General features: G+C 51.6%; 3 protein-coding genes across 7 annotated transcripts in view; 1 reads left to right on the top strand and 2 right to left on the bottom strand.

Annotated features, from left to right (window-relative positions):
• UBA1 (ubiquitin like modifier activating enzyme 1) overlaps positions 1-1,008 on the bottom strand; it is a 66,916-nt gene extending 65,908 nt beyond the window's left edge. The window contains exon 1 of the mRNA XM_082205789.1: positions 943-1,008. The gene's annotated coding sequence lies outside the window, so the exon portion shown is untranslated. The remainder of the gene's footprint in view (positions 1-942) is intronic.
• Positions 1,009-2,749: 1,741 nt separating this feature from the next.
• Positions 2,750-4,358, top strand: LOC309522409 (uncharacterized protein; the record flags this gene model as incomplete). Its single annotated transcript, XM_082205638.1, has 2 exons — positions 2,750-3,397; positions 4,298-4,358. The coding sequence occupies 2 exons, from the start codon at positions 2,750-2,752 to the stop codon at positions 4,334-4,336; spliced, it is 687 nt and encodes a 228-aa protein (XP_082061764.1). The 3' UTR covers positions 4,337-4,358.
• Positions 4,359-10,004: 5,646 nt separating this feature from the next.
• Positions 10,005-22,395, bottom strand: part of LOC309522519 (caM kinase-like vesicle-associated protein) — a 42,514-nt gene continuing 30,123 nt past the window's right edge. For 3 of the 5 annotated variants that reach the window (XM_082205860.1, XM_082205861.1, XM_082205862.1), the window contains exons 3-11: positions 19,876-20,007; positions 16,806-16,880; positions 15,882-16,020; positions 15,568-15,688; positions 15,111-15,186; positions 14,482-14,618; positions 13,473-13,551; positions 12,067-12,154; positions 10,005-11,211 (exon numbers count right to left, since the gene is read on the bottom strand). In XM_082205860.1, coding sequence (XP_082061986.1) covers positions 11,008-11,211; positions 12,067-12,154; positions 13,473-13,551; positions 14,482-14,618; positions 15,111-15,186; positions 15,568-15,688; positions 15,882-16,020; positions 16,806-16,880; positions 19,876-20,007 — 1,051 coding nt within the window. In that variant the 3' untranslated portion in view covers positions 10,005-11,007. Of the gene's footprint in view, positions 11,212-12,066; positions 12,155-13,472; positions 13,552-14,481; positions 14,619-15,110; positions 15,187-15,567; positions 15,689-15,881; positions 16,021-16,805; positions 16,881-16,967; positions 17,185-19,875; positions 20,008-21,188; positions 22,063-22,395 lie in introns of those variants that run through there. The other 2 variants (XM_082205859.1, XM_082205863.1) reach the window with 2 other exon arrangements.

Genomic DNA, 22,395 nt, shown 5'->3' with positions numbered 1-22,395 from the left:
AAACATAGAAAAGGGTCAAACCATATAAGCCAGCAGGTCTGGATCATCCATATTACTTGTCCCAATTCTCCCCTTCCTCCCCAAGCTGAGAATGAAACATCCATTAATGATTGAAATAAAAAATGTCAGCACACAAGGCTGCCTTGATGTCCAGGTAGCCAACCCTCAGACAGGAGTCTGCAACATATTGGAAAACAGAAAACCAGCGGACACAGACTTGAAGCCAGATTTTTGTCTGGCAATGCAGCCCATTCACCAGCTCAGTAAAACTAGGGGGTGGGGGCAGACCAAGCATTGACAATGGCTGGAGAGGAACTTCAGCACACTTCAGAGAGACTCTGTCTCATACCTTTGGAAGCTAGGTTTAGAAATTGGAACAGGCTTATAGCTGTACTAACAACAGTCCTTGCTCGAGGAGAAATAATCTGGAGACTAAAAAAATGGAGGGGAGGAGAGGAGAGGAAGGAGCCTGCAAAAGACCAAAGGTGCCTAAAAGCGTGAGACTCTTGATCTCAGGGTTGTGGGTCCCACATCGGGGGAAAGATTCCTGCCCTGCACGAGCCTCAGGGCCCTTTCCAGCTCCACCTTTCACGATCCTATGATCCTTGACAGGTGTCACTTAGGCTGCCAGGGGAAGCGGGCTTCGAGTGCCTGGCGGGCACGGAGACACGAAAGGGCTCGGCGCCTCTCCCTCCCTTGCCCCCCCTGCAGGTCGCGCGCGGCGCGCTCACGATGGTGGCAGAGCCTCGGCGCTGAGTTCCGCGGTGGCCTCCCAGGTGCCGAGGGGGCGCGGGGGGAGGGGAAAGGCGGCAGCCCTTCGCCCAGCCCCATCCCGCGCGGGGAGCGCGCCCCAAATGGAGGGGGCTGGGGGGCCGGTGGCGGACTTCTCCCTCCCTCCCTCCCTCCCCCCGGCCCGCCCCCCTCTCCCCGCCCGGCTCTCACCCCCCCTCCGTGCGCCGCCTGCGTCCCCGCTCCGCTCCGGCTCCGGCTGCTGCTCCCGCCGCCGCCGCCGCCTCTGACGCCGCGCGCCGCCGCCCCCCGCGCCGAGGAGCGCGCCGGCCGAGACCACGCGGGCCGAGGGGGGGCGGCGTCCCTCCGCGCCCCCAAGCCGAGCTGCCGGGCGTCCCGCCGCATTTCCCGGGCCGCGGCGGGGTCGGGGCCTCGGCCTCCTCTCGGGTTCCTTGAGGGGAAAGGGCGCTCGGGCGGGCACGGAGGGGAAGCTCAGAGGGGGAACCCCCCCCGCACGCCCCACTCGGGTGGTTCGGCTCGGCCGGCGGGGCGGGGCTGCGGTGCCTCCTGGGAAATGTAGTTGCCGGTCGCCTGGAGGGGCGAGGGAGCACGTGGCTCCTGATGTCGCGCAGAAGCACGTGGCCGGAGGGGGAGGGGCGGCAGGATCTCGCGCAGAGAGCAATGGACCGGACAGGACGCAATCCAGGATGGAGATAGACGCAGTGCTTTTTTTCCTAAAAAAATGTTTAGGGGTTTTCTCATTTTCCTACTTATATCGAAATACTGCCCCTCAATGATGGGGTGCAGCGCTGGATCTCGCCTCACGTTGAGGGAGCCAGTGTTTGTCCACAAACAGCTTTTCCGGGAATGCAACGGAACACCGTGATGGAAACCAGAGCTCACGGAAACGCCGCTTACCTTCCTGTCGCAGTTGTACCTATTTATCTACTTGCACTGGTGTGCTTTTGAATTGCTAGATTGACAGGAGCAGGGACAAAGCAACGGGAGCTCCCCGGTTCAAACCACAGTGCCACCCGCTCCCTCACCACTTCCAGAACATCTACCAGAGCTTGGATTGGGGCCTGGATGGATCTTTGCCCCTCTTGGCTAATGAAATCCATCAGGGAGCAGATCTATGTGGGCCCAGGGGGTGGTCAGTGTCTCTTTATGAGAGGGGTGGTTCCTGCCAAGTTGAAGGTGGCAGTGAAAGGAGTGCTTCTCGAGGCACCATCCCTAGATCCTAAGAACTTAAGTAATCACCAGCCAGTTGCCAATATCCCTTTCTTAGGCAGTGTTCTTGGGCGGGTAGTCACTGACCAGATCCAGGAGCTCTCGATCCATTTCAATCAGGGTTTAGGCCTGGTGTTATGTACTGAGTTCAATAGGATCCAAAATGCAGCAGGCTGATTCAGAATGCAGCAGTCTGATTGGTCCTAGAACAATGCAGCCGTATGATTGGTTGGCAGGAACCACCCAATCCTGCTCCAGATAGAAGTGAATCCACAACCTGATTGGCTTACAGTAGAATTCCGGAATTAGCCAATCATGGGCAGCCTATTGTGTAAATAATGTATATAAAGCAGATACTGTGAGGGGACTTTCATTCATTCCTCCTCACCACTATGAGCTGAATAAAGAGCATGAAATCACTTTGCGACTCTGAGTATATTTCACTGGCGACGAAGGTGGGATCCCGCTGAGCTGACTGCCACACACAGCACTGCAGCACCGCCACCTGCCGCACCGCTGCCTCGCACCGTGTATCCAGGCTTCAGCTCCGGGACACAAAGAACTCAGAATGGCAGCCAACAGCAGCTTCTCGCCATTCAACCCAGCATCTGGAGACTGGGAAGCATATGCCTCCCGTTTCACCTTCCTCCTAGAAGCCAAGGGGGTCACCGACGAAGAAGACACCAAGAAGAGGGTGATATTCTTCAGCGTCTGTGGAGAGGAGACATTTGAAATCGCCAGGGCTCTCCTTGCGCCTGAAGACGTCGCTACTGTTCCATACAAAACAATAATGGAACAGCTGAAGGGGCACTTTTCGCCGCAGCCCTCAGTGGTGGCTCGTCAAAATGCCTTCTACGCAAAGCGGCAAGCCCCTGGGGAAACCATAACTGGGTTTGTGACCTCTCTCCGCCAAGCCGCCCGGTTCTGCAACTTCTCAGAGCTGGAGAACATGCTTCGTGACCACCTCGTCGGTGGCCTGAAGGATGAGAAGCTGCAACGACGCCTCTACGCTAAGAAGGACCTTACGTTCCAGGTCGCTCTGGAGGAGGCCCTGGCAACGGAAGCTGCCGAGAGGTCGACGCAAGAGGCACGGCCGAGCCTGCCATCCCAACCGAGGGTCCACCATGAAGACCTCACCGACGACTCAGGATCCGACAGGGAGGAGGTGCACCGAGTACAGCAGCGCACTCAAGCAGCGCACAGACCACAGCTGCCTCAACAAGAAGGAGGGAACTGCGCAAGCTGCAGGGAGAGTCACGAGAGGAGGACCTGCCGTTTCCGCAACGCAGAGTGCAGGCAGTGCAGAAAATCGGGACACATCGCCCGGGTGTGTCGGGCTCGGCCCACCCGACGCCAGGCAGCAGATGACCAATCCAAGAGCCCCAGGTCCCGGGGCCCAACGCACCAAGGCAACTCGACGGAGCTCACGGACTTCCAGGTATACCAGTTGCCCCACCCCAACGTAGAGAAAATTTATGTAGAGGTACAGATAGAGGGGGGCCCTTGCCGCATGGAGCTTGACACGGGTTCAACTCTATCCATAATCTCGGCAAGGACCTTAAGGAAACTGTGTCCTACTGGGGGTCCCAAACTCAGGCCGGCCCCATTCACCCTACGGGACTTCCAGAAACGTAAGGTCCCCACAATGGGGGTGGGGACCTTCAGGGTGCAATACCGAGGGCGGACGCGGCAACTGGACTTGCTTGTGGTCAAGGGCTCCTACATTAGTTTACTGGGATTGGCATGGTTTGGACCACTGGGGCTAGCTGTCACTGGGGTGAACCACACTACCTTACAAGTGGACGTGGACGCCATCTGCAAGGAATTTCCAGGGGTTTTTGATGGGAAATTGGGACAGTATACGGCCCCCCCATTGTGCTACAGCTTGACCCCGCAGTACGACCGGTCAGGCTCAAGGCCCGCCGGGTCCCGTTCGCCTTGAAACCCCATATAGACGAGGAATTGGACCGACTTGTGGAGCAAGGAGTGCTGGAGCCGGTGCCTAATGCCCCCTGGGAAACCCCAATCGTCACACCCGTCAAGCCTAATGGTTCGGTCCGCATCTGCGCAGACTACAAATGTACCATAAACAAGGCCCTCACGGCCCACGCATACCCAGTGCCAGTGGTCAGCCATGTCCTTGCCACCCTGGCTGGGTCGAAAATTTTTGGCAAGCTGGACTTGGCCCAAGCATATCAACAGCTGCCAGTAGATGAGGCCACAGCAGAGGCACAGACGATTGTGACGCACAGAGGAGCGTTCAGGGTAAAGCGGCTGCAATTCGGTGTCAGTGTGGCACCAGGCATATTCTAGAATCTAATGGACTCACTCCTTAAAGGGATTCCTGGCGTCACCCCCTTCTTCGATGATGTGTTGATTGCCGGGCCCACACCAGAGGAGTTGAGGACCGCCTCCGCACCGTTCTGCACCGTTTCCAGACGGCGGGTCTCAAGGTAAAGCGGGAAAAATGTCTACTAGGAGTGCCTCAGGTGGACTTTCTGGGATTTATGGTGGACGCAGAAGGGGTCCACCCGACCGGGGATAAGGTACGGGCCATTTGTGATGCCCCAGCGCCCAAGAGCAAGACTGAACTTCAGGCCTTCTTGGAACTATTGACTTTTACCATTCCTTCCCCACAAGGCGGCAGTAGCAGAGCCCCTACACAGACTCCTGGACAAGCGGGCCCCTTGGGTGTGGGGCCAGCGCCAGGAGGCCGCATTCCAGGCAGTCAAGGACTTGCTTGTCTCAAACTCAGTCTTGGCACACTTTGACGAGAGGCTGCCGGTGGTGCTAGCATGCGACGCCTCACCCTATGGCATTGGCGCTGTCCTGGGGCACCAACTCCCGGATGGAAGAGAGGTACCAGTGGCGTACTTTTCCCAGACACTCAACGCAACCGAGCGGAACTACTTGCAAATCGACAAGGAGGGTCTGGCAATCGTGAAGGGAGTAAAAAAATTCCATGATTTCTTGTACAGGCGGCCCTTCACCGTGGTGACTGACCACAAGCCGTTGCTTGGCTTGTTTGCCCCCGAAAAGCAGACCCCCCAAGTGCTGTCTCCTCGCGTCCTCAGCTGGTCAATTTTCCTTGCCAGCTACCAGTATGCACTGATTCACCGACCGGGGAAGGCGATGGGCCATGCGGACGCCCTCAGCAGGCTACCACTACCGGAAACAGGCCCTGACCCAGCACCTGCACAAGAGGTTATGAGCCTGGAGCTGCTTCCCGACCGCCCCATTCAGGCACAAGAAGTTGCACACTATTCCAAGAAAGATAGGGTCATCTCCCGGGTCCTGGACTGGGTGTGGAGGGGATGGCCCAGCAGCAGCCCCGGGCCAGAATTCGCCGGCTACACAACCCGCAAACATGAACTGTCGGCCCACAAGGGGTGCCTGTTATGGGGAAGCAGAGTCGTTGTTCCCCAGCCCCTCCGCAAAAGGGTCCTCACATCCAGGGGTAGTAAGAATGAAGGCCCTGGCCAGGAGTTATGTGTGGTGGCCGGGGATCGATGGAGACATAGAGGCCTGGGTCAAACACTGCCAGGCCTGCCAAGAATCCCGCCCAGATCCCCCAAGGGCCCCAGTCCAGTCCTGGGAGTCTGCCCGAGCACCATGGTCACGCCTGCATGTGGATTTCGCTGGCCCCTTCCAGGGGAAAACATTCTTCATAGTGGTGGACTCCTACACCAAATGCCTGGAAGTTGCACTGGTACCGTCCACTTCCACGTCCGCAGCCATCCGGGTACTACGCAGGCTGTTTGCAACCCACGGGCTCCCTGACACTCTTGTCTCAGACAACGGGACTGCATTTACGTCAGGAGAATTCCAAACCTTCACAGCGCAGAACGCCATCCGCCACATTCGTTCGGCGCCGTTCCACCCTGCCACCAATGGCCAAGCAGAACGCATGGTGCGGACCACCAAGGACACCCTTCGCCGCATGACGCAAGGGGACTGGGAGTACCGCCTTGCCACATTCCTTCTAGCACAGCACAGCACCCCCAGCTCAACGACTGGCCGGAGCCCCGCTGAACTACTAATGGGTCGGCGCCTTGCAATCAGATTGGACCGCCTTCACCCCGATAGAGCTCAGGATGAGGTAGTGGTGGGGGAAGGCAGGAACCCCCGGACCTTCGAGGCCCAGGACCCAGTGTACGCAAAGAATTTTGGGGCAGGCCCAGCATGGGTACCCGCCACAGTCACCAGGGTCACTGGCCCAGTGTCGTACGAGGTGCTAACGGATGGGGGGCAATGCTGGTGCTGCCACTGCGACCAGATACGGCGACGATTTCCGGGAGAAAACCAGGAGGAGGACAGGTCAGAGGAGTTCCAAGGGAACAGCGGGGCAGTGAGGCCCATAGAGCAGGAGGGGCCAGCAGGAGAGGCAGAATCAGTAAATACAGAGAGGACCCGTGAGGCCGAAAGGACACCGGAACCAGAACCACGACTGAGCGAGCCAGTTGCACCAGACCAAACAGCCCCATCACAGCCAGCATCCTTGGAACACGAGCCAGAACCTGGAGCCCGGACCAGGGAACACCCCAGGCCGCAACGAACACGTAGGCCGCCGGCGTACCTCGAGGATTATGAATGCGACCTCCCGGGCAGGACTGGAACTTAGAGGGGAGGGGTGTTATGTACTGAGTTCAATAGGATCCAAACTGCAGCAGGCTGATTGGTCCTAGAACAATAGGATCCAAAAGGCAGCAGTCTGATTGGTCCTAGAACAATAGGATTCAGAATGCAGCAGTCTGATTGGTCCTAGAACAATGCAGCAGTATGATTGGTTGGCAGGAACCACCCAATCCTGCTCCAGATAGAAGTGAATCCACAACCTGATTGGCTTACAGTAGAATTCCGGAATTAGCCAATCATGGGCAGCCTATTGTGTAAATAATGTATATAAAGCAGATACTGTGAGGGGACTTTCATTCATTCCTCCTCACCACTATGAGCTGAATAAAGAGCATGAAATCACTTTGCGACTCTGAGTATATTTCACCTGGTTTTGGCACAAACTGCCCTGGTCACTTTATATGATTACCTCAGTCAGGAGAAAACTAATTCTCCTTGATTTCTTGGTGGCTTTCCATTTCATCAACCACTGTATTCCCCTGGAGAGGCTATCTGAGTTGGGATGCTTGGGGACTGTTTTTCAGCAGTATGGGACCTTCAATATGAGGTCCTTCAAAGCTCAGTTCTATCCCCCATGTTGTTTAATATCTATATGAAGCTGCTGAGTGTAGTCCTCCGGAGTTTTGGAGTGTGTTGTCAGCAGTTTGACACACAGAATGCTCTTCCTTTCCCCTGCAACCATAGCCAACCACAATGTATCTGGGATTTGGAAAACCAGCTCTCATGATAGAAGAGGCAGCTTCAGTTGGTCCCAACCATTTTCTTTAGGGAAATTTGTGTTTCAGATAAGAGACTGAACATAGGAAGAAAAGGAAGTGGCAGGGAGACAGATTAATTTGAGTCAAGAGTCTCTGGCTGTCCGTTTTCAATGACTGAGGTCTACTGTATCCCCCATAAGGAGAAAGTGCCCAAGAGTGAGAAGAGAAGAAAGAGCAAGAGAAGAGGCCTCCGGCATCCCATTCTCACAGGAGCTGGGCAGGTGCCTGGGGGCAGCCCCAAGCAGGACCCGAGTCTCTCAGCCACCTCCCCATAGGTGATTCCCAGCAGCTGATCTTTAGAGGCAATACAGCCTCCAAAACGGAGACAGAACATTGTTGACATGACTAGTAGCCATTGTCCTCCATGAATTTGTCTAATCCTCTTTTAAAGCCATCCAGATTGGTGACTCTCACTATGCCTCCTCATGGGAGCAAATGTCATAGTTTACCAGTGCCCTGTGTGAAGAAGGACTTTCTTCTGTTCTGAATCTTCCAACATTCAGCTTCATTGGTTGGCTCTAGTATTATGAGAAAAACTTCTCACTATCTGCTTTCTCCACACCAAGCATCTTCACACATATTCTCCACCTCTGTTGTGGCCCAACCCTTGCTTCTTCTTTTTCTGAACCCTGTCTGTGTGGGAGAGTTGCTCTTGAGAATTTCATCTGGACCTTTTCCAGCTCTACAATATCCTTTTTGAGGTCAGGTGACCGGAACTCTACACGTTATACCAAGTGTGGTTGCAGCACAGATATGTATAACTGCATTATGATATTGGCAGTTTTATTTTCTGTTCCTTTCTTAATGACTCCTAACATGGAATTTGGCTTTTCAAGCTGCCACATGCTGCTCAGCAGGATCACCAGCCCATCCACTACAACTCCATTCCTTGTCAGTCACCACCAGTTGAGACCCCATTACCATATATTTGAAATGGGGGAATTGCACACTTGCTTCCAGGACAGCATGTGCCTAGGCTGGCTTGAGCTCAAAAACATCACATTTTTATTTTTTTAAGAATCTATGAATAGAAAGGCCAATGTCATTCTAGATTATTCCTTTGGTTTGATCTAGGGAGGTACTTAAGACTCTCTGCCTGAAGCCTTGGGAAAGCCATTCCCAGTCACTAGAAATACTGAGCTAAGATGGACGAACAGGCCGTTTTAGTCTAAGGCAGTGTTTCCCAACCACTGTTCCGCGGCACACTAGTGTGCCGCGAGATGTTGCCTGGTGTGCCGCGGGAAAAATTAAAAAATTCGAAAGGTTTTTTTTTTTTAAGTCAAATTTTCGATTGGGGCGCCGTCACTAGATGACCCCTGGGGTTCCCTCCCTCCCGCTCTGCGCCTCCCTCCTCCTCCTCCTCCGGGGAAGCCCTTCCTGGCTCTCGGCCAAGGCTTGGCGGCTGCCACTCACTCACTCGCTCGCCCACCCGTCCCTCCATCCCTGCACCCGGCCTCTCCCCCTCCATCCCCGGCGTGAGGGCTGCCGGGATCCGTAGTCCCCTCGCCCTTGGGCTCCGCGCCTGCGCAGGGTGCGCAAACTACGTTTCCCAGCGTGGCCTGGCGGGCCGGGCGTTTTGTTTGAAGCGCTCTTCTCCCGGCCATGGAATGAGCGCGGCGGCGGCCGGGGGGGGCAGGGGCTCTTCCGCGCAGACGGAATGCAATGGAGTGCAGTGCAATGCAATGGCAACGCGGCGCCCTGCATGCATGCATGCAACTTCCACCGGCGCTCCGGACTTGGCAGGTGAGGGGGGTCCCCAGTGGGCGGCAGAGAGAGCCAGGAGGGCGAAGGGGAGCCGGGGGGGAGCAGCGCTGCTCCCCGAGCCCGGGGGGAAACTTCGGCGTCGTTGCGCCGGGTGTTGGAAGCGGAGGCTGGCGGGGGCCCCTCACCTGCAAAACCTGGTCGCCTCTCATATATTTCGTGCATTGCATTCATCGCCCGCTTTCTCCTCCAAGGAGCTCCCGGGGGCGCGCGTGGTTCTCCCTGTGTTTTCCTCGCAACAACAGCCCTGCGAGGTGGGTCAGGCGAGTGGCCCAAGGGAGCACCCAGGGATTGTCCTGGCCAGGTGGGGTGATTTGAACCCTGCTCTCTGCCCGGTCTTCGTCCTCATTTAGCCCCCACATGTGCATGACTGTGCATGACTGAGGTTTTCCCCCCTCGTCTTGGCTATGGTGTGAGTCTGTGCTGTTAATTAATGGGGTTCTGCCTTCGGAGAAGATGAGCCAGCCCTCAAGGAGGTGATTATGTAATTTGCTAGCAATTCATGTCCCTCCCGGCGTGACGCTGCGCGCTGACGTCACGGGGCTGTAATGGTGGTGTGCCTCAAGATTTTTTTCATGAAACAAGTGTGCCTTTGCCCAAAAAAGGTTGGGAAACACTGGTCTAAGGAAGCCTCCCTCTGTGCTTGCTTTTCTCACATTTGGCTTGCTTCAGCCCCAGAAGACTCCTCTGCTGTTTAAAGAAATAAGATGGCAGCATTATCGCAGGACTACAGATTACATAATCAAGCCAACAGAAAGCAGGGAACTGTATTTACTATATACAGATGGGGGGGGGGGGTTAGAATTCAAAATAGGCCCTTCTCCCCCACCTTGTTTAAGGATTCCAGTACCAATTACCTCAAGAATAACACTCACCATCAACAAAAAGAGATCATCAATAACCAGAGACTCTGTTTATTTTTTATTTCCCAGAGCTGCCCCAGGAGAGGGGAAAGACAGCACCAGGGGAGGGGCAGCTGAGAGGTTTCTGTATTAAAATAGCATCTTCATAAAACATGCAGCTGGCTTAGACATGCACCTCTCTTGCCCCTCCTTGCACAGTCCGGTTGAGGTTGGGGATCCAAACCAGGAGGGCCGTCATCTGTACCAAGTTTCCCACCTGGCTGCTGTTGCTGCCCCTGCTCAAAGTGAAATGCCGGACTGGGCAAATAGAACAGGGAAAGGCTGGGAAACGGATCCTTTCTCCATGGAATGGATTCTTCTCCAACACTTGCTTCACTAGCCTGAAACTACTTCCCATTCCATTATTGGCTGATGTTTGCAAATGCTTGGCATATCCCAAGGCCCCCGCAAAGAGGAGGACAAGGTTTCCCCTTCTTGGCTCATACTTCCAGCTTCTTTGTGGAGGAAGGGAACTCCTCTGAAGCCATTGTGACATCGCAAAGGCAAGGATGCAGATGTGTGGGATGTGGATCCATGAGGCCTGGGAGAGACAGTCACTCTGCAAGGCATTCCGCATTTGCGCTGGGGTGGTGGATGCAACATGGCAAGGGGCACAGCTGGCACCCACTACTGGGGAAGGCCTAGGAAGAAGTCTCCCCCCCCTTCTGCTCAGACAGGTGCATTTTCCAGGGAGCTGGGAGTGGGGTAGCTGACCACCACCCTGTCCTAACATATTTCTTATGCTCAGTCCTCCCTTCCCATACACATCTCTGTGGGGTCGGGTCCATCTCTCCTTTTTGGCTGCCTGTCTGTCCAAACCAAATAGCTCTTGCTCCTGACCAATGGCAGGGGTGGGGGGAGAGAATAACACTGCTAAGGGTCTCCCTAGTTCCTTGCCCCATAACTACCCTAACTACTGTCCCACAGACCCCACCCACCCCTTCCAAGAGCAGAGAAGGCATCAGAATATGGGATCAGGGAAGCAGGGGCCATTATTCCTCCGCCTCCATGACTTCCTCTATCTTGCTCTGCTGCTCCTGCGGTGTGCATGGAGTCTCCAAACGTTTGGCCAGCCTGGGTGCCTCAATGGTGACCTCATGAGCAACGCTCATGGAGGAACGCGGAGTCACGGGCAGACGGCCACCGACATCGGGAGCCCGGAGACGTTGCATGAATGTAGTAACACGAATGGCTTTCTGCAAAAAGAAGGGCAATGTCAAATAATGGCCCCCAGCCCCCCAATTTTTCCTGAGTCTGAGGCAGAGACATTCATAGCCTAGGCTGCCAAAACTGGTAAGCAGGACAGAGCACAGCGCCATCTCTGACCTGCTTGCAATGGTTCCAGGGAAGCTGTCTACAGATTTCCTGGAACCATTGGCTTTGAAAGACACATCACGTCACATCGAATTGGGTTGCTGATGCATAGGGAAAGACTGAAGAGCCTCAGACTCAGCTAGCTCATCCTCCTCCTTTCACCCTGAGCTTGAGGCCAGAGCCACAACGGAAAGGTTGGTCCCATAGGCCTGGCCAGCACTTCATGTCAACTTAGTCTGTGCCCCAGAACACTTCCTGGTTCCCTAGACTCCCCTGCAGTGTATCTGCTTCCTACAACATCATAATTCTTATTACTGCCTAGATCAGAGGTCTTCAGCCTGTGGGCCAGAACCCACCGGTGGGTCATGAGGCAGCACCAAGTGGGTCAGAGCAAAATTGCTGCTGCCCAGTTGGATTCCAGCTAAGACTGACTGGACCACATGCAGTGTGGTCAGGACACATTCTTCACATGGGACACTAATCTTGTTGATTTCCACAAGTGCTATAATATTTCAGGAGAAAGGCATGAGCTGTTTTTTAATAAGATACATATTTTTGACCGATCCCATGCCCTTCTTCCTCCAACTCTGCCTCTGGTGAGGGAGCTGCATTTGGAGCCAGGGGACTCTGATCAAAATTGCTGGATTTCAATAGCCTCTCAGCCTTTTGGCTAAGATCAGTGGCTGACCACTGCTCTCTTCCCCACAGCGCCACCATGTGACATGTGACTCACTTACCCTCCATTTGGCCTTGGCAAAGTTCTTTTCAATCTGGGCGCAGACCCCTTCCTTGAGGTTCTTTTCAGAGGCAATGTTTCCAGATATCCTGAGAGGTAAAGAAGGTAGAATTGCAGGTGAGAGAGTGTAGGCTTTCAATAATACAGGGACAATTCAGTGTTTTTACCATCTGGTTTTCCTAGTGTTCTTAGACAAGAACCAGAAATAAGGAAAAGGCTCTGGGGACACCTGCAAGTTGGCACGGTTGTGGGAGGCATATTTAGTTAGTATCCTGCCTCTCTACCAAATGGAATACTGTAGTAAAAAAACCAGTCAGTGAACACCAATGACTACATACAGCTTATGGGCCAAAGGCCTATCTAAATGAAAATGTATTTGCTAGTAGAACCTAGGAGCAGCCATTGAGGAGGCCCTCTCCCTCCCAAGGTCTTGCCAAATTCAAATGTTAGCAGGTCAGAAAAGAACCTCTCCCAAGGATCTGTGCACCTGAACATACCTTATGGAGCCCCAGAGAGAGGCTGGATGTGGGATGAAATATTCCCTCTAGATGGACTGATTGAAAGTCCTAGGCAGGAAACCAGATTCATACCCATTGCACAAGTCTGACACCTCCAGAGAGTGGTCTGTACTTGGGTATGTTCTTTGAGATCATAATATAACTGCAGTGACAAGGAGCATAAGTACACCCTGATAGGTCTCGAAATAGTGGACACTTGTCCAGGCTGTACAATGGGCATGTCAGGCTGAGCTTGAATGATACAACACAGTGGGTTGCTCTCTTAGAAGAAGCAATATATTACAAAAAAAATGAGGACATCCTGTCTGACCCATTAAGAAATATCATGAACAACATCTTAAAAGATGGAATCATGCTGGACTCTTGGAAAGACAGCCTTATTGCATGAATTCCAAAACAGAGAACGGACCATCTACTTATTAACAACTATAGGCCTATTGCACTTCTAAATAACGATTATAAATTATATGCAAATATTCTAGCTGAAATATCCAAAAAAGTCTTCCAGATGATTATACACAATGACCAAGCTGGCTTTTTGCCCGGGAGACACATTCATAGCAACACTAGAAACATCATAAACTTATTAGAGTATTTAGATTTAAGAATAGAAAAGAAGGCAGTCTTAATGGCTGTAGATGCTGAAAAAGCTTTTGACAGGGTCTCCTGGAAATTTATGAAAGGTCTATTATATCATATGGATTTTGGTATACAGTATATAAAAGGGATTGAAGCAATATATTCACACACGTCCTGCTAGTATTGATAGAATTTAGTTTCATTCATAGTCATCTAATAAATGCTGCAATATGTAATAAGCAACCAATTTCCCCCCATGCACATGTATGTTGAGGGCCCAGGGAGGGCCTCATGAATGGTGAATTCTCACCAGATATGTCCCAGTGCCTCCTGGGCAGTGATACGTTGGTCCTGGTCAACTTCCATAAGCTGTGACACCAACTTTTTGGCTGCATGGGAGAAAGGAAAAGGGTGGTTGGTGGGAAACATTAAAGAAAGTGAACAATTGTCGTCTCTGTCCCCCGTCCCCCCCGTGACCCAGAGCAAGGTTAGAATACATGTTCCGTGGTAGAATGGGCTTTACCATTTCAAGTAACAAGAGGAGCATACATTTTGAATTCCTTATGTAGTTTTGGGGGGTGGAAAGAAGACCACCACAGTGAGGAGTGTGTGAGATACCCAGCCTGATATAACCAACATGCTAAACTCCAATTAATGCATGAAGGGGTTAAAACCATAGAGTAAGCTGTCCTGCCAGGCTTATATTAGTCTTGCACGTTTTGTGATTGAAAATCCGCTGAGGCTCTCTTGCCAAAGAGTACAGTCGTACCTCGGCTCCCGAACGCCTTGGGAGTTGAACGTTTCAGCTTCCGAACAATCGAAAACTGTGAGGGTTCCAGTTTTTGAATGTTCTTTCGGAAGCCAAAAGTCCGATGGAGCTTCCGCAGCTTCCAATTGACTGCAGGAACTTCCTGCAGCAAATCAGAAGCCGTACTTTGGAAGTTGAACATTTCAGAAGTCGAACGGATTCTGTTCAACTTCCGAGGTATGACTGCACTTGCCCCAAACCCGGATCTTGGCATCCAGGGAATTATCCTTTTATTATAGCATATCTGTTTTCCTTTTAACCAAATCAACCCACACAGAAGATTGTGCTAAAAGATGCTCTCCCCATGTGTGCTTTCTTCATTCATTCATTTAAACAAGCAGGCAAAGTTTTATATTAACAACCAATGTCCTTCCCACTTGAAGCCTGAAATCGCCCACTTTCCGTCTTGGGATTCTACTGTCTCATTCATTTGCATGTCTAGACTAGGCTAGAGGAGTCTGGTCAGAATCGAGTCAGTTCCCAGAGTCCTGGCCAGGCCTCCCTCTCTTACCGGCAAGAGAGATGTCATCCCAATAGGGGGAGTCAAAGTCGTAGTCCCCAGCCAGAATTTTGCGGAATATCCGGCGGTTGTGGCTGTTGCTGTTCTCATCATCTGTGTCATCGTAGAACGGGGGGTTCCCAGACAGCCTGTTTTTTTGGGGGGGGCAGGTAATAGGGGTGAATCAAATCATTACAAGGCAACAGAAGACTTGGACCCAAGCAATTCTGAATCAAACACATCATTGAAATAATCATATATTCCACCTCTCAGGGAATAGCCTCGCAAGGCAGCATATAACTAAAGGAGATCCAGTGGGGGTAGAGTTGAGTGGTTAAAAAAATAAATAAGAATATGGAAGCATCTAGTCTCAGGAATCAGCAGTAAAAAATGTGGCCAAAGAAAGGCAGACGGGAAGAAATGAGTCTTCAAGGAACATCTGAAGACCTGCCCTGAAGGCCCTGTGCTTTGTGTCTGCCAATCTCAGAGGCCATACCTGTGGGTCAGATGTCTGGCAAAGCATGTCTGTCAAGCTTGTTGTGAGACTGCCACTTTGGCCTTTCCTAGGTTCCTTTCTGCCCACCTTTTCCACACACACACACACACACACACACACACACACATATGCTGGTGGAACTCACAGAATAAACATGATAACTCCAACAGCCCAGCAGTCAACAGGACGTCCATAGCGTTGCCGAGCAACCACTTCAGGAGCTGTGGGGAGAGACACATATGGGTCAGAGGGGGGAAACATTGAAGAGCTGGTTAAGACAAAACTAGTGGTGTTAGGAGGCAGGTGCCCAGGTGCTGCTTTTCACCTTCCCAGCCCCCCCCCGGCCAAGGTGGTGTGCTGTTAGCAGCCGTATGGAAGGCAGAAATGCAAAAGGCAATGTCTTCTTTGTCACTGTGTCTCTGTGCCAGAAGGATGGCTATCTGTTGAATTTTTGCCTGTGAGGAAAGAAGTGTTGGGCAGCCTACAAAGCTCCTAGTTTCTGTCAATGTGCCATGAAGGCCAGTTAGAGCTGTACAGGGGAGGAGAAATCATGCCTCTTAGTTTTTAATCCAGCTCTGGGAAAGGGAAAGACAAATCCATACCCAAATATTCAGGGGTCCCGCATGGTTCTGTGATGGCCCCGTTCTCGAAGCGTGAGAGGTAAAAATCCCGCAGTACCACCTTGGAGCGATTGTTCTGGTTGTAGTACATGAGATTCTCCAGCTGGAGGCAGCAGAGACACAGGTGAACAAAGTTAGCCATCATCTCCCCCCAGCCCTAAAATGGTACAGTGCAGTACAAATGTATTCCGGGTCCCTCTGGGCCCTTTCCTCTTGTTGGAAGAGTGAAAGGCCCATCAGAGGGAGGGAGGTCACTCTGAGCATGTCAGGCCTGGGATCCAGGAATCTTTCCTTACCTTGAGATTGCGATGAACAATGTGCAGGTTATGTAAATAGGCCAATGCCTCCAGCACCTGCCGGACAACATTGCTGGCATCCTTTTCCGTGTAGTAGCCCTGGTCCAGGATCCAGTCAAAAACATCCCCCCCAGTGGCCCTGCAGGCGACACACAGAATTCAGCGTGAGTTGTGAAATCAACAGAAAGAGGCCAGCACACCCCATTCCCCGCTGGGCACTGCTGGATTCGGAGTAGCCAGACAACAGAATGGATTGCAGAAAAGTGACAGCCCAAGTGATTCCTACGTTGCTCTTCCAAAGACTAGGACCCCGGGAGATCAGAGTTCAAATCCCCACTCAGCCACAACGCTCGCTGGGGGACCTTAAGCGAAGCAGCCAGCCTGAGCTACTTCACAGAGCTGTTGTGAGGATAAAACGGACAAGGGGTGGACCATGTTTGCTACCTTGAGTTCCTTGGAGTCAAGGTGGGATATAAAAGTAGCAGAGATGTGCAAACATTCAGAGGCAAAAGTGGGCAGAGCAGCTAATGCAAATGTTACTTTTGCAAAGTGAGATTGCTTTAAATATGCCCCTGTCTGGCCTCTACTTGGCAGGTGAGAGGCATTATCAGAGTTCAAAGACACAGCCCAACCAAGCAATTCTCAATACCCAGTCAAGCGCACACAAACACCTAGCATGGTTTAATCAGCTTTACACAAATTGAAATGGCACTGGCATTATTTCTGTGATAGTAAGTTGTTTTTAACTGCTTTTAACATTGTACTTGAATTGTTCTAACCTGCCCCAAGCCCTTCAGGTGGGATGAGGGTGATGATGACGTTCAGGGCAGGTGGAAGGGCTCCTTGCCCTCTCAACCAGCTGCTTCTTGGGCACATTTGTGCCTGACATGTCATGGTACGCCTACACCTCCCAGTGAAACTTACAGTTCCTGGATGATGTAGAATTCCTTTCTCGTCTCAAAGGTGTCAATCAGTTGCAAGATGTTGGGGTGACTCACCCTGGAAGAAAAATGCAGAGATGCATGAGCTCCTGTCCTGCTCCCTCCACGAGTATCCACTCTCCACCCCTCCAAACTGCTTCAGTACCAGCCCAGTCCTCCATCTCCTCTCTCTCCTGATCTGACTCCTTCCACCATTCTTGCTGCCTGTCCCCTGCCAGTTTGGCTTTGTTGTTTGCACCTGAGGGACCATTTGTGCAAAGACCAAGTCAGCAGAAATCCCAGCCAGCCCCCAAGGCCCTAGTCAATAATGCATGCCTGGCCTTTAGACGTCTAAAGAGGCTAAAACCAGCTCTGATGATGTCAGGTTGAGCAGGGAATCAAGCGCACAGCTTTGATGGTGGCAAACAGAGATGCGGGGAGGGTTGGCTGCTTGCAATTTAGGATGGAAACAGGTGAGGGGCTGCCACCTTTCCCTTTTGGCTCTCTCTGCCTTAGGCTTTCTTTCTTTCTTTCTTTCTTTCTTTCTTTCTTTCTTTCTTTCTTTCTTTCTTTCTTTCTTTTACATCTACCTGCCTTGCAGAAACGGAGACTTGCTTAAAGAGAAATATTAATATTCCTCCTTTCCCCCTAGCAAATGCTAGCACAAAATGAGGGTGAGAGTTATGTGAGTACTCACATGGGTTGGGCTGTGCAACTACAAAGCAGAAACAGGGATATTTTCCAAATGATTTGGCAGTTAGCACCTCAAGTTAAGGTTGTCTTTAGCAGGCATGAAATCTGTTGCCGTTATCAGCAAAATTAATGGTAAAAGCTAGGTTTAACAGCATGGGCGTAGCTGGGGGGGCAGGGAGGCAGCTGCCCTCCCCATCAAGCAAAACAATAAAAAAACTAACTGAGGTTCTGTCCCCCCAACATGGAGCCTGCCCCCTGGTGCAGTTAAAAGCAGATTAGGCATGATTTTCAAGGCTGGGTGTGGCCTGAATAGAAAGTGGCAAGGGCCCTCTTCAACTGCATTCTGTGTTGGTATGGGAAATCACACATCCTCACAGAACTCTGTGTCACATGTAGTTTCATCCACAGCCTGAAGAACTTGGGAACCCCACAGAAACCCCGTTTTATTCTGTTTTTAATCTGTTGGGGGCTGCCCAGAGTGTCTGGGGAAACCCAGCCGCATGGCTGGGGTATAAATAATAAAAAATGTTGTTGTTGTTGTTGTTGTTGTTGTTAACTTTGAATTTTGTGATACATTGGGGGGTATAAAAATATTAATGAAACAATCACAGTGTAGAAACCACTGGGATTATAAATGCCACTTAATGTTTGTTTTGCAGTTCTCAGCAATCTTTCAGCGCTGCAGCATCTACCCTCTGGAACTGCCTGCCAATTGACATTAGACAGTCACCTTCACTTTATTGTTCTTGGTGTCTGCTAAAAGCGTTTTTGTTTAAGCAAGGCTGCCAAGATGTGTAAAGTTGGCATGTATTTTAATATGTAATTTTATTTTGGGCTGTGTGTGTTTGTTTGTTTGTGTGTAATTGGTGGCTTTACTTACAATTTGTTAAGTCTTATTTTTAACTTCCGGTTGTTACTGATGATTTTAATGTCATTTTATATCTTCCATAAGCTGCTTAGAGGTTTTTATGATTAGGCAGTATACAAATTCTTTGTTACAAATTTAATAACACAAATAATACAAATGCCCCAGACAACACAGGGGAAGTTCATATTCACCCACTTACCACAGGGAAGGGAGGGGGCTGTGGGGGCACTTCTAGGCTGTAACACCGGAGGGCCCCCCCCTGCACGCAGTGGGCTGGAGCCCTACCTGTCCTGCCACTTGTGGGACAGATTTGACACCCACCTGTCAACCACTTGGCATCACAATGACATAAAGTCACAGGCCTTTTCTAAGCTGTGCTCTTCAGAAGACTTGCTCCAGGATCACAAAGGAGTTTGCACTGAACTTGCTCTTAAAATGGAGCGCCCCCCTCCATTTTAGAAGGGCTTTAATACAAACACCTTCCAGAGCCTGGAGCAACATATGTTCCTCTCCTCCTTGCTTACCAGGAACAGCTGAGCGAGAAGGATATTTGGTGAGCCAAAACTGGCCCATATGCCAGAGGGTCCTCACCTTTCGTGCAGTATAAGAACCAGGCATTTCACATTTGGCACACCTTGTGGTTATTCCACCAAGATGTCCTGCCTTCTCTGCTCTGGATTTTAGTTTCCTTGCTTGGCCCTTACTAGGTAGGATAGATATATTTCCACCATCACCCCACCTGGTACAGTTTTCAACAAGTGGTGATTTTCTCAGCATGCAGAGCCGGTGAAGGGAAAGCTTTATCTGTGGAATTTCTGCCTCATAATGCAGCAGTGCGTATATATACCCACAAACTGTATATAATTTCCTAATTACAAAATATTTCTTAAACCGACCAGCCTTCAGACCAGAGGAGCCTTCCCGTGGAACCCCCACCCCCACAACAGATGGCAACCTTTTTGTCCTGATGTATTTGCTTTCGTGAATATTTTTATTCTCCTTTCATGTCCCCCAGTCTCCCTGTCTCATTTCCTCACAATCCTGGAGCTCCCCAGCCCCAACGCCTCACTTCCGTTGCTATAACTGAACATTTAGCTGCGAGCTTAACTCTGGCTCGGTGGCCATGAACTCGCTCCACAGCCTGTCAACTTGGCAGTTTGCTGAAAAGAAGCTACGGGGAGTGTTATGATTTACAGAAGCACAGCTTCTTTCTCCCCAGAACAGCAGAGAAAACACACAAGCTTTATACACAGATGAGGGCCAGGGAGCCCCCGGGAGTCCACTGGCACAGACATGCCAACCTGGGCTGCCTGCAGGATGGAGGGACCTTTGACAAAGGGACTTTGGGGAGGTAAGAATAATATTTCTACCCCACCCATTCTGCTTACCCTGCCACTTTCCCTGGGAAAACCCACAATCAGGTTTCCTCGGGAGAAAGTGGCAGAGTGAGGGCAAGTGTGGATGACTCCCAGCACCCCCCCCCCACTCCTAAACCCCGATCTCAGACACGTACATCTTCAGGATGAGGATTTCATTCTTGGCTGCCCTTCGCACCTTGCGCCCGTCTTTCTTGAGAAACTTCTTGCAGATGTACAGTCGGTCTGTCTGGCGTTCGCGGGCCACACAAATCTCACAGAACTCCTTCCTGTGGGACAGGGGAGGGCAAAAAAGAAACACGCTTTCGCTGTGAAAACGGCTCTGCTGCTGCTAGAGGAGCTGCCCAGGCTGCCTCATTCAGCATCTTGCTTTCTTGAGTAGCTGGCCGGATCATGTCTTGGGGAAGCAGGCAAGCGGGGCAGAAAGGGGATAGCCTGTGCCCTCTTGCCTCAGACTTTAGAGGGCCCTTTCAGCTGCCATGGCTGATAAACAATAATATATCAGTTCTCCATGCTTTGGGTTTGAGGCCACTTTCTGGAGTGCAGCATAGCTTTCAGGGGAGGAATAGGGAACCTGTGACCCACCTGATATTGCTGGACTACAAGTCCCATCATTCCTGACCTTTGGCCATGCTGGGTGGGGTTGATGGAACTTTTGGAGGATACCCCATTCCTATTCTCAAATGGTGGACTGGGACCTGCGAGACCAGGGTTCAAATCCTCATCAGCCATGAAACTCACTTGGTGACCTGGGGCTATCACTATCTCAACCCATCCTACCCGCTCAAGGTTGTTGTGAGGAGGAAGTGAGGACATGGGCTGCCTTCTCTCCCCAGAGGGAAGGCATCATCATCATCATCATCATCATCATCATCATAATAGATTTTATTTATATCCTGCCCTCCCCAGCCGAAGCCGGGCTCAGAGCGGCTAACATCAAATGAATAACACATTAACATAAAATCAGACAATCAATTAAAATACATCCTCAAATCAGGATCAGAATAAAATCCAATCAGATGGCAACCCGCAGATTAGGGTTGGGGACCTTAAATGCTCACCAGGCCCAGCTGTTTGTGCTGAACTTACATGGGCCTGTGAGAAAAATTGGGAGGCCACTTTCATGCAAGTTCTTATGAAAGGGGAGAGGGAGTCAGACTGAACCCCGACCAAAGGCCTGGCAGAACAGCTCCGTTTTGCAGGCCCTGCGGAAAGATGTCAGGTCCCGCAGGGCCCTGGTCTCTTGTGACAGAGCGTCCCACCAGATTGGAGCCGCAGCCGAGAAAGCCCTGGCTCTAGTTGAGGCCAGCCTAACCTCTCTGTGGCCCGGGATCTCCAAGATGTTTTTGTTTGAAGACCAGAAGGTCCTCCGTGGGACATACCAGGAGAGGCGGTCCCGTAGGTACGAGGGTCCTAGGCCGTATAGGGCTTTAAAGGTCAAAACCAGCACCTTAAACCTGATCCTGTACCCCACCGGGAGCCAGTGCAGCTGGTATAGCACCGGGTGAATGTGATCTCGCATGATGTAAATGCAATGACCAAAGCAAGTCCAGAGGCACCCGGGCAAGTTTGAATGGTTGTGGTGCATTGAAGATGCCAAATAGGCTGGCTGGACATTTGCCGCCTGTGCTGTCCTGAAGGGACTACCCTCTGGCCTTCAGCTTGTCTCTCCCAGCAGCCAGTTCATGGATCCTTCGCAGCCTAGGAGGCCATTTTGGAGAAGCCGTGCTCCTCTTCTTCCTGCTCACTTGTGGCAAAATGGCAGGCAGGGTATGGGCTAAAACGAAAGCAACAATCGCCGGAGCTGCTAACTGTCCCTTGCTCACCGGCTGCATATGTGCCATGCATTTAGAGCACACCCTACACCCCAGGGAATCTTGGGAATTGCCGTTTGTTAAGGGTGCTGGGAATTATAGCTTTGTGAAGAATAAGCTACAGTTCCCAGCATTCTTTGGGGGGAAATGTGCTTTAAAAGTACATAGCTATTATGTGCGTCAGGGGCACTGAAGGCAGAGCAAAGGGAAGGAAGGGGTTAAGGGCTAACGGGGTGGGCAGCCGCAAAGCAGTGGCGTGAGAGACGTGAGGCCAAGAGCTCTGTCCTGCTGCCAAGTGCCAACTTCCACGTGCGCCAGGCAAGGGTGAGAAGATGCTGTGGCTGCTCTGAGGCTGCTGGGTGCAGGATGGCCGTGCGAAAGAGAAGAAAGGATGCTGCAGCTGTGCCAGAAATGCCAAAGGGCGTCTGGCCAACTGCTGTGACAGGACATTCCAAACATAGCTGTCAAGTGTCCCTTATTTAAAGGGACAGTCCCTTATTCCAGCACGATGTCCCGCTGCTGTCCCTTATTGATGGATGCCCCTTAAATGTCCCTTAAATGATGTCCCTTAAATTTCAAAGGAAGCGGCTCCTCTCCCTCCCACCCTCCCTGCCGGCCAGGGAGGAGGGAGGATCCAACTGTGTTGCTTGGCTGTGTTGCTCACCCAATAAGAAGTCTAAGAATGACTGGGGGGTGGAGCTTGCATGCCTTGTGTGTGGCTAGTTAATGCAAGCTGAGGGGTTTTTTGAAAGCTGGACGCCATTTTGTTGCACGTGCTGCTGCAAACTTTGCAGTGCAAAGCCAGGCCAGGGAGCCATCTTAAGTTGAGGCTGCATAGGCCTT

This window comes from Podarcis vaucheri, assembly GCF_965113315.1.
Source record: "Podarcis vaucheri genome assembly, chromosome: 17".
Classification (NCBI taxonomy): Eukaryota; Metazoa; Chordata; class Lepidosauria; order Squamata; family Lacertidae; genus Podarcis; species Podarcis vaucheri.
The sequence above is the reverse complement of the archived record's forward strand: the minus strand, read 5'-3'. Positions and strand labels throughout refer to the sequence as shown.